Below are 18,536 nucleotides of genomic sequence, written 5' to 3' on the forward strand. Positions count from 1 at the left end.
TATATCGTGGTTTCAAGTGCTTGCGTCATTCGAATATTAATAAATAATTTACTAGGTACCTACAACACTACCAGCCATTTGCATTTCAAATAAAACGAAGTAAAACATTGTTTTAATTTATATATTTTCTTGTTGCTAATTAATTCCCTGTTTCATTGTTCAGTCCTTGCTCATCCACCTTTGGTAATGTCCAATGTGCTTATACAGAAGGTCTAAAAAGCTCATCCGCTCGTGCATCGGTCTTGAACCTAGGCGTAGTTCAGTGTTTATCTCCAAATATGGCAGTTTGTCCTTGGTTACGCGTGGCCATTGAAGAGGGATCAACTTAGATGGTTTCGGTGTTGGATTTCTGAAATAAGCATATGAATTGATTGTTCATAAATATATTATGAACACGGACAGGCTAATGACTATACAAGCAAAGTATTCTATGTCTACCCATTTTCGCTAGGTTCCCCTATCTTTGGCATAATTTTTTTTGTAATAATTCTATTGTGCATAATACCTTTAAGCATAATATACTGTTAGCATAAACTCACTTGGTACTGGATTGTTGCGCATACATACTCTACGCATAATTTTTATTGATCGAAGTATCTTTTGGCATAAATTTAATGTCCGAATCGAGACCTGGTATCTGTTTCATTTCGCATAATTTTATTTGTAATAATTTGTTTTTGCATAATTCGCCATTAAGCATAAAGTACTACAAGCATAAAATCTTATGGCATAGAAATGTTTTGCATACTTGCAAGAATCATATATGTTGTAGGCCGAATATTTTTTGGCGGAAATTAATTCGCCAAATTTTTCCCAATTCGCATCTATTATTTTCTCATAATTTCATTTCTGGCAACAGTTTGTTTTCGTGGGGTCGCAGTTCTAACCTAACCTAACCCACTTTTCTGGCAACAGTTTGTTTTCGTGGGGTCGCAGTTCTAACCTAACCTAACCCACTTTTCAGGCAACAGTTTGTTTTCGTGGGGTTCCAGTTCTAACCTAACCTAACCCACTTTTCAGGCAACAGTTTGTTTTCGTGGGGTCGCAGTTCTAACCTAACCTAACCCACTTTTCAGGCAACAGTTCGTTTTCGTGGGGTTCCAGTTCTAACCTAACCTAACCCACTTTTCAGGCAACAGTTTGTTTTCGTGGGGTCGCAGTTCTAACCTAACCTAACCCACTTTTCTGGCAACAGTTCGTTTTCTTGGGGGTCGCAGTTCTATTCTAACCTAACCCACTTTTCAGACAACAGTTCGATTTCTTGGGGGACGCAGTTTTAACCTAACCTAACCCACTTTTCTGGCAACAGTTTGTTTTCGTGGGGTCGCAGTTCTAACCTAACCTAACCCACTTTTCAGGCAACAGTTTGTTTTCGTGGGGTCGCAGTTCTAACCTAACCTAACCCACTTTTCAGGCAACAGTTTGTTTTCGTGGGGTCGCAGTTCTAACCTAACCTAACCCACTTTTCTGGCAACAGTTCGTTTTCTTGGGGGTCGCAGTTCTATTCTAACCTAACCCACTTTTCAGACAACAGTTCGATTTCTTGGGGGACGCAGTTTTAACCTAACCTAACCCACTTTTCTGGCAACAGTTTGTTTTCGTGGGGTCGCAGTTCTAACCTAACCTAACCCACTTTTCAGGCAACAGTTTGTTTTCGTGGGGTCGCAGTTCTAACCTAACCTAACCCACTTTTCAGGCAACAGTTTGTTTTCGTGGGGTCGCAGTTCTAACCTAACCTAACCCACTTTTCAGGCAACAGTTTGTTTTCGTGGGGTCGCAGTTCTAACCTAACCTAACCCACTTTTCAGGCAACAGTTTGTTTTCGTGGGGTCGCAGTTCTAACCTAGCCTAACCCACTTTTCTGGCAACAGTTTGTTTTCGTGGGGTCGCAGTTCTCACCTAACCTAACCCACTTTTCTGGCAACAGTTTGTTTTCGTGGGGTCGTAGTTCTAACCTAACCTAACCCACTTTTCAGGCAACAGTTTGTTTTCGTGGGGTCGCAGTTCTAACCTAACCTAACCCACTTTTCAGGCAACAGTTTGTTTTCGTGGGGTTCCAGTTCTAACCTAACCTAACCCACTTTTCAGGCAACAGTTTGTTTTCGTGGGGTCGCCGTTGTAACCTAACCTAACCCACTTTTCAGGCAACAGTTCGTTTTCGTGGGGTCGCAGTTCTAACCTAACCTAACCCACTTATCTGGCAACAGTTTGTTTTCGTTTGTTTTGTGAGCTAAAAATATGTATACATCCAAAATGCCAATAATATGTTCCCACCCAAAGTTACAATACAATACAAAAATATATTTTTTTTTTACGAATTATAACCGTAGGCAGAGCTTTTAGTTACGGCTCTGCGTTAATGAGTCAGTCAGCTACATATTTAGGTGTTTTATGCATTGTTAAATATAAATTAGACTTGGATTTTATACAATCTGACGCTTTCTTTAATTTTAACATTCGTCGAAAAACATTCTGCCAAATGTAGCTTATGACAGATGGGTTTTAGGTCATACAAGTTATACCAAATAGAAAGAATCTAAATACGTTTTCTTCGATGTAAATATTCGCCTAAATCCTATTATGCTAAACAGATTATGAAAATCACATTTCGGACATTTAAACAAATGCAAAATAAAATTATTCGTATCAAAATTCGGCCATGATAGTAGTAGTCTATTTAAGATTCGGACTTGGAAACATTCGGGCTATTGCATATTATACAAACTGAAGCTTTCTGCAAATTTAACATTCGTCGAAAAATATTTCTGCCAAATAGGTTATGCCAGATGCGTTTCGGGTCACGGAAGTTATGCCAAATAGACGGAACCCTTTTCGCTAATTTAGATAATAGTTGCGCACTATTTTTTTAGAATTTTAAGGAACGTTGGTTGACATAGACAAAAACGTACCTAATTTTATCGGTCATGAAATATTACAGATCACAACTCCCAACTGTTTAACATATTAATAATATGAATAATATTCCATTACCTATTGCATTTCTTTAAAATCATCAATATGTTACGGGTAAAGTTAGAAGGTTGATAAAACTTAAGTTTACCCGGGTATAACTAGTATTAAGGATGACTCACGCTAGACCGGGCCGTGGCCGGGCCGGAGCTTCCGGAGCTTCGTTTTCTATGGAGAGCATCACGTGATCACCGGGGCCCGGACGTGGCACGGTGCGGGCCCGGCCCGGTCATAGCCCTGACGTCCCGGAGGCCCGTGACAACCCGGAGACTCAATTTTTCTCTTCGGGTGGTATTCTACTTGTTTAAGATTTTTCTCCAATATGCATTGCGTCTCACTCTCTCATTAAGCAAAATGTGAGCCGCAAATACACATTGGACCGAGATTGGACAGATGGAATACCACCCTTCACAATATACATGCCCGGCTGTGTCGGAATATATTTGCCAAAATAAGAAGGTTGCAAAACGTCATAAATTTGTTTGTTAAATATGATGGTATAGCTAATTCGTTACTTGGTCGGTTTATATTAGGTACTTGGCGTCATAGCCCTGACGTCACGGAGGCTCCTGACAGCACGGAGACTCAATTTTTCTCTTCGGGTGGTATTCTACTTGTTTAAGATCTTTGTCCAATACGCATTGCGTCTCACTCTCTCATTAAGCAAAATGTTAGACGCAAATACACATTGGACCAAGATTGGACAGATGGAATACGACCCATCACAATATACATGCCCGGCTGTGTTGGAATATATTTGCCAAAATAAGAAGGTTGCAAAACGTCATAAATTTGTTTGTTAAATATGATGGTATAGCTAATTCGTTACTTTGTCGGTTTATATTAGGTACAGGCGTTTTTGATATAATATACGTCAAGATTATATAGGTTGGATAATGTCTTGATTTATTTTGTGAAATATGGAGGTGTTGCTGAAATGTAATTTAGTCGGATTATATTAAATGAGACACCTATTGATGTTACTGCTTGTAAAAATGATACAATAATGAGCATGTAGGTGTATAATGAATATTAAGATACTAGTTTTTTCTCACATTCCCACTTATTACTTAGATACTTTTTATTTCGTACGAAGTTCATAGAAATATATACATATGTCAATAACGTATCTATAGTTAGTCAAACCAAATTTGTCAGTAAATAAGAACAAAAAAAACTATACTCATCCTTTTCTTTTGGGTGCTAGTACTAGTGTAAGACAAAGATAGTATGATTCTCTCTATGTTTGAAATGAGACAGCCCTTTGACAAACTATAAAAACCATTTTTATTCATTCATTTAGAGTTCAACTGATCTTCTATAAATCTGCCTGCACAGAGTACAAACATATATCATATTTCAGTTGAGACCGGCTCCAATTTCACCACGGTGACAGGTGCGACAATTGTAAAACATCACTGTTGCTGACGTCACAGGCATCCATGGGCTACGGTTACCGCTTACCATCGGGCGGGCCGTATTCCTGTTTGCCACCATCATTGTTTTATTAAAAAAAACTTTATTATATCGGAAAAAAACAGATATTTCTCTTGCTAAGTTTATGACAATTGTCACAAGAAACACTACAAACACGAATTTCCGACATATAACTCATTACCTGTCAAGAATTACCTACAATTCTTCTAAATCTTGACAATTGTCAGAAACTACGCAAAAGAAATATCTGTTTTATTCCGATATAATAAAGTTTTTTTTAAATAATACAATGATGGTGGCAAACAGGAATACGGCCCGGCCGATGGTAAGTGGTAACCGTAGCCCATGGATGCCTGTGACGTCAGCAACAGTGATTTTACAATTGTCGCGCCTGTCACCGTGGTGAAATTGGAGCCAGAACTTGGTTATTGTATGTATAGGCTATGTTTAGGCTTTGTGTTTAGTTGTGGTGGTTAGTTTAAGTGTTGCCAGAATGCAGCACTAGCATGTATTGTAAACCATAGAGTAACTTATGGCTTTGCGCCGCGGTTCCCACACGAGTGTGGAGCGGGCTAAACAGGTTTTTGTCAACTTTTCACTATGACATTGATGCATCAAGGTGATTTGTTTACTAACGGCCTGCCGCGAAACGCGATAATCGAATGTTCGTTATCTGCCTCTCCGTCGATATGCAGAGAGGCAGATATCGAGTGATAGAGAGGCAGAAATCGAAATTATTATTTTCGTGTTTCGCAGTAGGTCCTGGGGTTAGTGCTAGTAACGCCCCCTACGCAGAATTTTGCGTAATATTCCCTATTTCCTGCCTAAAATTACCCAAAGGCACTAACTACTGAAATAATACAATAAAACTCTTCGTATATTTTATTCTTCTTAAGTATTTTAATGACTATGGGTGGTATTCCACCATCCTGTCCAATTTCTTTGTCCAATGTCATTGCGTCTCACTCTCTCATTAAGCTTAATATGAGCCTCAATACACATTGGGCAAAGAAATTGAATATAGATGGAATACCATCCTAAGACGTGGAACGCGTCAGTGGGACCGCTAAATATCCCAAATAAAAAAATCATCTATGAGCCTCTCTTTCGCACAAATATATATAAGAGTGATAGAGAGGCAAATAGATTAACTAATGAAGTGGTTCGCGGTTATAGCCCTGACTGTATTGAAGTATCAAACCAGGGCATACTGCATGTGTACCTAACAATATTAAATTACAATTCTGCTAGGTACGGCCATTCCCACCAGTTCCAGAAAATTCCCAGTAGTTCAGTCCTGGGAATTTCCTTACCAAAAGTCTTACTGATAGTAAGATTTCGCGGCTGATACATACATAGAAAACAGCCATGACTCAGGAACAAATATCTGTGTTCATCACACAAATAAATCCCCTTACCGGGATTCGAACCCGGGAGCATCGGCTTCACTAAGGCTTCGGCAGGGTCACTAAGGCCAGACTGGTCGTCAAATGATGATGATGTAGCGAGAGGGGACTCATGCCATTCGAAAGTACATACTCATCAACCTGTTAATAAAAAAACATTGGCTTCCTGCCAGTTATAATATTCCCTTATTATAGTATTCCGTGTTTCCTGTCGTCACCCTGGAACACTCCAAATGCAGCCACTTTTTATGTTCGAACTTTTATGAACATAAAGGTATGGCATGAACAGCATTCATCACGCTACCTAAAAATGTCTATCAAGGACTATTGGGAGTTTTGTTTTACTGGTAAGTCTACTGGGTACAAAGTTCCCAATGGTCTTACTAGTAATTCATGATAGCATAGCATAGCATCTAAACTATCACAAAGTATCAAGCGGGAGGCGATGACTGACGATATTTGCTCCTGGCCCGCGGTCTATAAGGTGGTTCTTCTGTGGAGTATGACACGAATTCCATAGCCTGATCCCTAGGCAGTCTAGGGGTCCTGGTTGCTGCTGCGGACTCTGGAGGTGTTATAAGTTTGGTGTATTTGCCTTGTATTTATTAGAAAACCTAATTTCCCCAATGAGAGTGCAATTGGACGGTCGACACAGTCTTAACAACATTTTGCCATCTTATTGACGTGCATTATTTTTACATATCAAACAGCAAAAAATAAACTATTATTGAATAGGTATTCATAATCTCCTTAGATGTGGCTGCTATAGTCATGATTTGCTGAGTGATCAACTGATCATCTGATCATCGCATTCCGGTTGCAACTTGGTGCCATCGAGGAATGTCCATGGTACATACATGAAAAAAAAATTGTTTATAATACCATTAATTGTATCACAATACCTATTTTAAGTATTTAAAAAAAAAATACTACTTTACATAGCGCTGTTTTTTGGAAATGCTGTAGGTACATACATACATAATATTACAATTTGATTTATTTTCAAAGGATCGTAGACCTAAGTATATAAAACGTTTAAATTTCAACTCGATCCTCCACTCGTTCCCGAGATAAAGGGTCTCGACAGACAGACGGCCCGACGGACGGACGGACGGACGGACGGGCGGACGGACGGACGGACGGACGGACGGACGGACGGGCTGACGGATAGACGGACAGACGGACGGACGGACGGACGGGCAGACGGACAGACAGACGGACGGATCCTTTAAAGGTTCCGTGTTTTCCTTTTGAGGTATGGAACCCTAAAAAATAACTTTTGCTTATATCATAGCGCTCTTTCTTTGGACATACTGTGTATTTATAGTAATATTAAATTTATTTTACTCCTCTTCTTATTTCTCACGTAGTATGCAAGTAGGTACGTACTACTTGCATACGTGAAAGACATCACTATTAAGGTTATACTACTATTATTTCTAGAACCAAAAATTATACTTACATACAGACAAACCTACGTACCTATATACCTATACTTACTAATACCTATTTTAAAAACATGATCCTCCTACTCAAAAGCTGCTCTTTTATAAATGCAATACATGCAAACAAAACTGCTCCAATTAATCGTGTTTTGCTTCAATGTCATGGGTTCATGGGTCCAATATAGATATTTGATCCTTTACAAAAAACTTATCTTCTAGCCTAGCCTATTGGCAGTATTTTCTCGAGTTTTACGCAGTTGATTCAGGAAGTTGCCATACAAGACACAAGACAAAATTTAAGCATTTCGAAAGCGACGTTTCATGGAACACCCCATCTATCTATAGTTAATGCAAATGCTGTATTTGTCAAAGAAAATAAAATCTCTTCACACGATCAGGGTTTCACCCTTAAAAACATGGAAATAATTTGCGTTCGTTTGACTGTTTTGGATACCTAGCTAATGAAATCCTAAAATACAGACAGACAAATACCCTGTGGGAGAAAACAGGATCAATGTATACTAATATGTAGGTATTACAAAGGCGAAAGCAGCAGCAGAAGTAGCTCTGTCGATCTGGTTCCTATGCTGATACAAACGGCGCTATACCATATCATACCAATTAACCAATACCTTGACACGCGGGGTAACACGATACATATACCTGCATTCAACGTGTTCTGGCGTATAAATTCAAATACATTTAGTATCTTTCTACAAATTTAATATCACTATTTTTTCTCTCTTGACATGTTTATGATACTATTCGAAAAACATGACAGCGTCAAATATTTAAAAGTCGTAAAATGTATATAAGTAAAAAGGCATTAAGAAAAGAGTCCACAACATATTATTTATTAGATCTAAGTATTAGAATCTTAGTAATTACAGGCTAAGCCTAAAGTGCCATTGCAATGCAAGCTTACGAATAAATATAAACTAGCGAGGGTTACACAAAACCTTAAAAAATTATACACCGAAACCTTCATACATACACACAAGCAGACAGACGCGGCGGGGGACTTTGTTTTATAAGGTGTAGTGAAATGGAAACGGCTGCATACATACTTATAAGTCACAGGAAATCTGGAATTTACATATTTAAAGTATTATATTGTTATCTTCATCTGCACGGCTTTTTTGTATGAGGGCGTTGAAAGCGCTGGAGTGTTACTTGCGTCCTGGGCGCCCCCGCACTTTTAGTTACATGTAAGGAGCAAAGAGAATATAGTCACTGGTACGGAGTGCCTAAAAAAATATTAAATTATTATACATTTGAACTTCTAAACTAAGTAGTGGCTTACAAACTTACTTTCCAAATTCGTTATCTTATACTTTTTGAGTAAAATAGCTGTGACATATGGACAGACAGACAGACGGACATAATAATATCAATATCCAGTGAGGAAAACGGGAAATATGTTTGTATGGAGAACCGGTCATTCCCTTTCCTCTTAATAGCTTAATATGCTTCGGCACATGATTATACATATTTATTTGTAGGTAAGTACATGCCTATCTTACCTTAAGCAGAGAACCAGACGGTGACTGCTGGATATTGGTTTCTGAAATCTTGTTTTCGTTTTACCAAACGTTGTTTAATTCTGTCGTGAACGGCTTCGAAAAAGTCTTGGGTCGTATGTAAATAAAGCTCTTTACATCATGTTGTGTATTCTCATTTTTCCGAACGTGTCGACCAAAGTGGATGTACGCCCCATTACCTAGAGTATGCAGTAGCCTCTTCATTAGTCATTAAGGCAGCCAGGGCCAATATTTTGATTTTATTATTTCCTTCCATATCCGCTTACTTCCGATCGAACCATTTTTTTCAATCTGATTGACAGTTATTATGACATTTGTCATGAACAGTCAGCCCGGACGTCCCGGTCGGCTCGGATAGTGTTGGGTAGGACTCGAGTCCTTTCAGTCCTCTGCTTGAAGACTACTCAGTTTTTCAGACTCTTATAATTAAGTTAAAACTCGAGTTCTTTTCAACTAGAGAGAGACCCAAGTCTCTCGTAGAGACTTGAGTACTTTTCAGAGGACTCTCGTTTTTTTTACTAAAAATTTCGAAATGCATTGTCTTCATGTATAACTTCTAGATTAGATACATACATAAATCATACACAAACCCTTAATTTCTTTACTGTTATACAGGAAAAACCTATAAAATTGTTCACGGAGTCTTTATTTGGAGGCTCGAGTTCTTTTGAGTTGCTCTTAAAAAAGACTACAATGGACTCGACTCGGGAGAAGTTTTTTAAGCGCAGTCTTGTGAAAACGAGCTGTTCTTGAAATTCAGACTCAAAGGACTCGAGTTTCTACAAACACTAGAGGCTCGGACATTGCTCGGACAGCACTATTGTTAATGTAATAAACTAGTGTCGGGTGGCCCTGACGCCCCGGTCCCGGAACGGCCCGGTCACGGTGGCGCTCCTGACAGCCCCTGTGTCGGCTCGCTCCGGCCCGCCCCGGTCCGGGCACGGCCCGGTCTAGCGTGAGTCATCCTTTACCCAAGCCTTTTGGGTAAGGTCCGAAAATTAACAATATTAATCTGTGTTCGGGGTTTACCCGCACACATCTAGATCTATCCTACACTGGCTGGGTAATGGTGTAAACTTGATTTAATTTTCGGAGTTTACCCAAAAGACTTGGGTAATAGTAGGTATACCCAGGTAAACTTAAGTTTACTTAAATTAAGTATACCCTTATTACGGGTAATGCGAGAATATTGAGTAAACTTAGGTTTACACGGGGTTACTTAGTATTACCCGGTATCGTCTTGGGTCGTCCCATTAGTTTTTTGTCAAGTTCTTTAATTAGTCCTATTCTGCTTTCGCCACGCATTCTAAATTCGTCAAGTTCATCTGTGGTCTTTTTCATATTTGGTTATATTTGGTTGTTTGCCTTTTTCTTATGTCGGCTTATTCCGGTATTCGTCATCATCTTCTTTGGGCATATTAGATGTTAGTCAATTTATTTTTTTGTCTCATTCGTTATTCGTCCTATCGTCTTTGATTATATTGTAATTTCGTATTTTTCTAGTTTAGGCTCTTTTGAAATTTGGACAGATTCTTTATTTGTCCCGTTCAATATTGGTCCCGTTCGATATTGGTCCCATTCGATATTCGTCCCATTCACTCTTCGTCTTGTTTTTTTGTTTTGTTTCCATAAACAATGATCTTTTACTTAAAATAGTAATTGAAAGTACCCTAAACAATACACATGTAGGGGAGATTAGTCCAAAACGGAGACACGGAGCTTACTCCATCGTGCCGTGCCTGGTCATAGACCAGGGCAAGGCAGTATGGCTACTTAGATAGATAGGTTCAGACTGATAAAAGATTTGGTAACTGCTGTCAACCTTCTTGGTAAGTTTGCAACTAAAGTAAAAATGTCTAAAGTAAAACTGTAAAAAATTGGCCCATGAAGGCTGTACTGGTTGGGAACCTGAAGAACTTGGAGCATTTCATTGGTATTACTAAGGGGAAAATCGCGTATAGGATTTGGTATACGCTGTACTCTACCGAATCCTATACGCGATTTTTTCCCGTATACCGTACACCCGTCTTTAGACTAGGCATGGGATAAAACCCTACAAAATAAAGATGTTATTTAACATTTCCCTTAAGTCTCGATTTTACCACATCTTCCCCTATTTGTATTTCCCTATAATCGAAATGAAAAGTAGAGGGGTTTAATTTTGGTGTACCTTTTTAAAGCACTAAAGTGCATGCACATGTGTAATTTTTTAATAAAAATAAGAATAATTAAAAATACAATTGCGATTTCGATTTCGACTTCGATTTCGATTTCGATTTCTATTTCGATTTCGATTTCGATTTCAATTTCAATTTCAATTTATTTTGCCATGTAGATACAGGATACACTTATGTCCGTCAATTATTGCACATTTTTTCCTTAAAACTATTACATACATACTTGATACTAATACAATTATCCCATACATCCTTTTCAACCAATTAATCTGACACTTTATAGTACGATTGTTCTATTAATTTATGTTTGTCAATTTTCTTAAATTTATAATGTGGCAAATTTATTATATGATTAGGATTTTTTTTGTAGAAATGTACTCAACAATCAACAAATATGGCCAAAGATGACAAAGACTACCAGCGAAAGTGACGAATGAAGAATATGATAGAATACAGAATAAGACTAATTAAGAACTTGTCAATAACCGAACGAGACCGACAACGAACGTGGCGAAAAAAAATTGACGAATAATGAATGAGACTGAAAACGAGATAGACTAAGATCGAACATGGCCTAAGAAGATAATGACGAATACCGTAATGAACCGGAATAAGAAAACGGCAAACAACAAATATGACCAAAGATGAGAAAGACCACCGACGATAGTGACGAATGTAGAATGGGTGATGAAAGCAGAATAGGACTAATTTAAGAACTTGGCGAAAAACGAATGGGATGACCCAAGACGATACCAATTACTCAAGCTTTTTGGGTAAAGTCCGAATATGAAATAAAATATAATATGTGTTCGGCGTTTACCCGTATCTACACACCTAGGTCTACCCAACGCTGACTGCTAAGTATGCCATATGCTATAAGTACACTAAAGTAAACCTTATTTGCTTTCTAAACAAATATTTAAAGAATCATACCCTAGAAAAATAGGCTTGAGATGTTTTCATTACTTAAAAAAAATCAATACACGTACCCATATTTTACAAAATTAGTCCAAAGTTCGGTCATCCTGTCTACAATTAGCATATCTTCATCACGGAAACGCTCTTTCATGTAAGATATGTCAAATAAATATCCCAGCTCATCTGCGTGAAAAGCGCCATCTATTGTAAATGGTACATTCAGGCGATCCTTGAAATAATTCCTTTCACCAGCAAATGAAAACATATAGAAGTAGGTATTGTCCACGCCACTCTCCAAATATTTTCTAACAGTTCGTAGTATCGGACTGTGAAATACAAAATCAGCATGGACATTAATTTCCGGTCTCTTGTTTTCTGCACACTGAACATCATCACCATAATAAAATAACCGGACAATGTTATTCATTGCGTTTGAAACTTTACTTTCATTTTTAAAATCAAAATGAGTTTCTAAAATCAAAGACACGAAGTCTTCACATTCAATATTACCATTTTCTATGTCCATAATTACGTACGGATAGCTTTCGTCGTTAGTAATACCAATCAAGACATCGACATCTCTACGAGAAACTGTGTTCAAATCAGCTGGGTATTTTGTTATATAGTTATTAGCATTCGCGAATTGCTTTTCAACACATGGTCTAACAATCAAACTAGAATCCCTTGTTGCAGCAATAAGTTCATGTGGCTCCACTTTGTTTAGAAACGATAAGGCATCATCAATATCATGTGTTGAATAATTCAATTGTTTTGCTAATTTTATAGAAGCATCTCGATCAGGATCAGAATCTTCATAAAGATCATGAGATAATGCAACGCCACTTTGCAAAATCACTCTATTATAAAGCTGTTCCTGTAGAAAGTACTGATGATAATCCAACAACATTGAACCAGAACTGTGTCCCGCTACAGTGATTTTGGAGTCTTCTCCTCCGAAATATCGAATATTATCTTTAATCCACCGAAGTGCTTGTATTTGATCTTTCAAACCCTGATTTCCTGGTACTTTAAAAGTATTTAGACAAAAAAATCCGTATGGGCCAAGGCGATAGTTGAACGTAATGAGAATGATGTCATGCCTAACTAAGAAGCGTGGTCCATATAAGTATCTGCCTGCATATCCGTATTCGAATTTCCCCCCAAATATGTAGATCATAACAGGCAAGGGATTATCGATAGTAGCGCTGTTCGGTACGTATATGTTGACGTGAAGACAGTTCAGTGTCCCAGTAATTATAAAATCTTCACTTTGAGGACACCTTGACGTATCGTCGACTGCATCAAATATTCCTTCAAATTTGTGTGGAATAGGAGGCTGAAATTTTAATATGTCAGTTTGGTAATCATTCTTTATAATAATATTATGTATTAATTTATTTTCAGAGGTTGCAAAACCAGGAAACCGATGTAACTAAAATTAGACATTTGTATTATAGGAAATTAAGTAACAATAAAGAAAAAAGAAATAAATGCATCAAGAAGAAAATAGCGAAAACGAAACGCCGAAATAAACTCCGATTCTGACTATTCATAAATTGATAAATTTCTAAACTCACACCAAAAACATTGTCCGGATCAACTCTCGCATACGGAATACCCAGAAACATAGAGTAATTCCCGTCCTGGGCCCAAAGCCCCCGATAGCTGCCTACTGGAGTATGCACAATTGGTCTGGTTAACTCGGGATCCATTGGATTTTCTTCAAAATAAACAAAGTTTACTTACAGCGTGGACACGCTTTAAGATATGGCTTAAATCAAATAATTCAATAATGTATTCAGTCGAATAAGTAAATAATTACAAACCAAATGAACGCTATATAATATTTATCACTGAAAATCATCACTGAAGAGTCAATTCCACCAGTAAATATGAGGATTATTATTTAGCTAATTATAATGCTGCTTTCTCGTCAGTTTTTGAAGAATAAAAGCCTTTACGAGCTGGTGAGGTAAAACAATATTTTACCTGGTACCGAAGTCTGAGATGACTGCTGTGCATTTATTAGTAGATAGCACATAAATACCGGACTAAAACACGAAATCTCAGAGACCATAATGAGCTTGTGAATTCGAAAAATAAAGTATAAATAGATAATATTGTTTGTCATGGTCAACTGCATCTGCTTTACTATTGCCAAAGAGAATTTAGTATTAATAAATATTAAATTCTGTTGCGGCGTTGGCACGGGTGATGTCACTGTTAGATTCCTTAGTGCAATGAGTTCGGCTTTAGCTTTTGGCCGGTTCTTATCATCATCGTGACTGTTGAGTTCTAGCTAGTACTTACATATGTGAATGCATGGATCACGCACATCACGGCAACGATAAAAAAATATGTGGATTATCAGTAACATTCAAAAATTTAATTTCAAGACACCAGTTGGTTAAGGCTCTCTTGATTGTTCAAAAACTGATGAGAAAGTTGCATTTTTGCCACATGTGGGGCAAAGTAATCAAATGCAAATTTGAGTAGTCTCCTTATGTTGGCTGGTAAAATTTACTTTTAAATGATGATTTCGAAATTGATTTGCTTTAATTTTGTTTGATATTTTACGGTTTGTATTTCCTTGTGTTAGCACTTTTTACTTTTTTTTGTTAGCCTAGTTTAGTGTCCCACTGCTGGGCAAAGGGCTCCCCTCCTTTCCTCCACTCAACCCTATCGTTTGTACGGTCCCGCCAATCTGGACTAAATGCGTCCAAGTCGTCCCGCCATCTCCTTTTTGGTCTGCCTGCATTACCTTTTACATGTTTCAGGCATTACTTTATTAGTTTTTACTTACTAACTTTTATTCCAACTTCCCATAATGAACATCTGCATGATGGCTGGATTGGTTAATAACCTAGGATATTATAACAATCTAACTAGAAGCAACGAAACTAGCTCTCATTTTTATGTTCGATTTTCAGAAGCTATAACAAGTTCTATATCGTGGTTTCAACTGCTTGCGTCATTCGAATATTAATAAATAATTTACTACTTATTTCGAATTGACTTATTTATTCGAATATTAATAAAAACAATACTAAGTACCTATAAAACTACCAGCCATTTGCAATTCAAACTCTTTTAGGATTTCATTACTTTCAAATAAAATGAAGTAAAACATTGTTTTTATTTATATATTTTGATGTTGCTAATTCCCTGTCTCATTGTTCAGCCCTTGCTCATCCACCTTTGGTAATGTCCAATGTGCTTATACAGAAGGACTAAAAAGCTCATCCGCTCGTGCATCGGTCTTGAACATAATTCATAATTCGTTTATTGTCTGTAGAACATGGGTATATACAATGATGGAACATGATTTAATATAGAATCACCATGGTCTTGCCAAAAGGCGTACAAACAGTCAAACTTATTACTACTCTACTACTGCTCCACTAAGTCATGCAAATGCAAATTACAATATTATTTACAAATTTATAATTTAACAGAAGCGGTCTCATATCTAATATTAATTACGGCGATAATGTTAAGATTTGTCACAGAGGTACTCTTGAATGGAGTAGTAGGCTTTTTTTTATAAAAAAGTCATGCTAAATTTTCTTAAAATGTTGTAGATTATTACAGTTTAAGATGGGTTTTGGGAAGTTATTATTATAATTTAGGTGCCTAGGCGTAGTTCAATGTTTATCTCCAAATATGGCAGTTGGTCCTGGGATACGCGTGGGCATTGGAGAGGCATCAACTTAGAAGGTTTCGGTGTTGGATTTCTGAAATAAGAATATGAATTGGTTTCTTATAAATATAGGTATTATGAACACCGACAGGCTATTGCCTATACAAGCAAAGTATTCTATGTCTAAAATGGTTTCGCTAATTTAGATAACAGTTGCGCACTATTTTTATAGAATTTTTAGGGACGTTGGTTGACATAGACAAAGATGTACCTAATTTATTGGTCATGAAATAATACAGATCACAACTCACAACTGTTTAACATAATTAATAATATGAATAATATTCCATCACCTATTGCATTTCTTTATGTAATGTTAGAAGGTTGATTAAACTTAAATTTACCCGGGTATAACTAGTATTACCCAAGCCGTTTGGCTAAGGTCCGAAAATTTAAACAACATTAATCTGTATTCGGGGTTTACCCGTACACATCTAGGTCTATCCAACACTGGCTGGATAATGGTGTAAAAGTTGATTTAATTTTCGGACTTTACCCAAAAGGCTTGGGTAATACTAGGTATAGGTACCAATACATACATATAATCACGCCTATTTTCCGGAGGGGTAGGCAGAGACCACGGATTTCCACTTGCTAGGATCCTGACATACCTCTTTCGCTTCCTTCACTTTCATAACATTCCTCATACACGCTCGTCGGTTTAGGGTGCTCTTGACCTGGCCTTTCTTCAGGATTACCCCGATCTGATCAGAGAAAGTCCGCCGAGGTCTACCCCTTCCAACTCCCACTTCCACTCCATAGGTACCCATGTTACGGGTAATGCTTTACGTGTTACGGGTAATATTGAGTAAACTTAGGATTACACGGGGTTACTTAGTATTACCCATTAAATAAAACTAGAAAAAAAAACAATCAATAGTAGATACGTGAAATCACGATAGCTTTATGTTTATTCATATACTTGCATACCAAAATAATACCTAGAGTCGCACCAAGAAAAGTCTGCAGCGGATTTGATAGCCCACGCAGTGTAAGTGTTATTTATACGTCATAATTTTATAGAAGTTTGACGTTTAAAATGACACTTGCACTGCGTGGGCTATCAAAATCGCTGCAGACTTTTCACGGTCTGACTATATTTTGTTGTTACGTTTAAAGGAAAATATGTATTGATAAGAATTTACGGTACCATAAAGGAAAAGATGTAAGTGTAACACTTTAAACTCTCGCGTTTTGTACACATATTTAATTACACAAACGGGTCTACCGCGATATAATTTCATTGTTTTTACCTTTAATTCCGACGTTTCAGCTGAGTTGCACCAGCTGTAGCTCACGGAAAGACTCAGCTGAAACGTCGGAATTAAAGGTAAAAACAATGAAATTATATAGCGGTAGACCCGTTTGTGTAATTAAATAAAGATGTAAGTGATTTGGTACCAGAAGAATAAGAATATGCACTAAGAAAAAAATTCACAGATTTCGTTCCTCACACGACTATCGAGCACATTGGAAATGAATCTACGGAATTCGAAAAAATATTGTCGCTGAGCGACGAGAAAGTCTGGATAAGGAAAAAGTTACAAAATAAAACTACAACGTTGAATGATAATTATTTTATTCTTAGACTAACACAAGTATCCTGGACATAACGCATGTGAACAAACAAATTGCAAAATTTCCACACGCGTATCGAAGTTTGAATAATTGTCGCCGTGGCGCATAAGTATAGGTACATATTTCATTTTTCGATTAATAAGCAGGATATATTAATGTTCAAAGTACAAGAAAATTATTACACGGCAAATCCGTAGTCAACTCGAGAAGTGGTAGCCACATCGCCGTTATCGTCACTCGCGTCTTGATCGGCAGCGGCCTATTTGCTGCCAGATATGAAATTGTCTTGACAGCAGTTTGACGCGACGAGAGATGACCTTGAGAGATCTTGGGTAATGCTCTACCATGTGATCATCATGACGAATCGGGTCTCCCTCTCCCTCTCCCTCTCCCTCTCCCTCTCCCTCTCCCTCTCCCTCTCCCTCTCCCTCTCCCTCTCCCTCTCCCTCTCCCTCTCCCTCTCCCTCTCCCTCTCCCTCTCCCTCTCCCTCTCCCTCTCCCTCTCCCTCTCCCTCTCCCTCTCCCTCTCCCTCTCCCTCTCCCTCTCCCTCTCCCTCTCCCTCTCCCTCTCCCTCTCCCTCTCCCTCTCCCTCTCCCTCTCCCTCTCCCTCTCCCTCTCCCTCTCCCTCTCCCTCTCCCTCTCCCTCTCCCTCTCCCTCTCCCTCTCCCTCTCCCTCTCCCTCTCCCTCTCCTCTCCCTCTCCCTCTCCCTCTCCCTCTCCCTCTCCCTCTCCCTCTCCCTCTCCCTCTCCCTCTCCCTCTCCCTCTCCCTCTCCCTCTCCCTCTCCCTCTCCCTCTCCCTCTCCCTCTCCCCTCTCCCTCTCCCCTCTCCCTCTCCCTCTCCTCCCCTCTCCCTCTCCCTCTCCCTCTCCCTCTCACCTCTCCCTCTCCCTCTTCCCTCTCCCTCTCCCTCTCCCTCTCCCTCTCCCTCTCCCTCTCCCTCTCCCTCTCCCTCTCCCCTCTCCTCTCCCTCTCCCTCTCCCTCTCCCTCTCCCTCTCCCTCTCCCTCTCCCTCTCCCTCTCCCTCTCCCTCTCCCTCTCCCTCTCCCTCTCCCTCTCCCTCTCCCTCTCCCTCTCCCTCTCCCTCTCCCTCTCCCTCTCCCTCTCCCTCTCCCTCTCCCTCTCCCTCTCCCTCTCCCTCTCCCTCTCCCTCTCCCTCTCCCTCTCCCTCTCCCTCTCCCTCTCCCTCTCCCTCTCCCCTCTCCCCTCTCCCTCTCCCTCTCCCTCTCCCTCTCCCTCTCCCTCTCCCTCTCCCTCTCCCTCTCCCTCTCCCTCTCCCTCTCCCTCTCCCTCTCCCTCTCCCTCTCCCTCTCCCTCTCCTCTCCCTCTCCCTCTCCCTCTCCCTCTCCCTCTCCCTCTCCCTCT

At 39.1% G+C, this 18,536-nt stretch overlaps 1 protein-coding gene and 1 long non-coding RNA gene across 2 annotated transcripts in view; both read right to left on the reverse strand.

The window, feature by feature from the left end:
- Positions 1-18,536, reverse strand: part of LOC134806464 (uncharacterized) — a 558,863-nt gene that overhangs the window by 303,885 nt on the left and 236,442 nt on the right. The window lies entirely within an intron of this gene.
- LOC134806641 (juvenile hormone esterase-like) lies at positions 149-13,081 on the reverse strand. The gene is made up of 2 exons (XM_063779968.1): positions 11,966-13,081; positions 149-349 (listed from the first exon to the last, which is right to left on the reverse strand). The coding sequence occupies exons 1-2, from the start codon at positions 13,069-13,071 to the stop codon at positions 160-162; spliced, it is 1,296 nt and encodes a 431-aa protein (XP_063636038.1). The 5' UTR covers positions 13,072-13,081; the 3' UTR covers positions 149-159.

The sequence above is a fragment of the Cydia splendana genome, chromosome 3 (genome assembly GCF_910591565.1).
Source record: "Cydia splendana chromosome 3, ilCydSple1.2, whole genome shotgun sequence".
Taxonomy (NCBI): domain Eukaryota; kingdom Metazoa; phylum Arthropoda; class Insecta; order Lepidoptera; family Tortricidae; genus Cydia; species Cydia splendana.

What these genes read in the sequence shown, in the direction of transcription:
- LOC134806641 (XM_063779968.1), bottom strand. Translation starts at nt 13,071, where the DNA reads ATGATCTACATATTTGGGGGGAAATTCGAATACGGATATGCAGGCAGA. An exon ending in ACTAATTTTGTAAAATATGG is followed by an intron (nt 350 to 11,965) that starts GTACGTGTATTG and finishes TGCTTATTTCAG; the next exon opens with AAATCCAACACCGAAACCAT.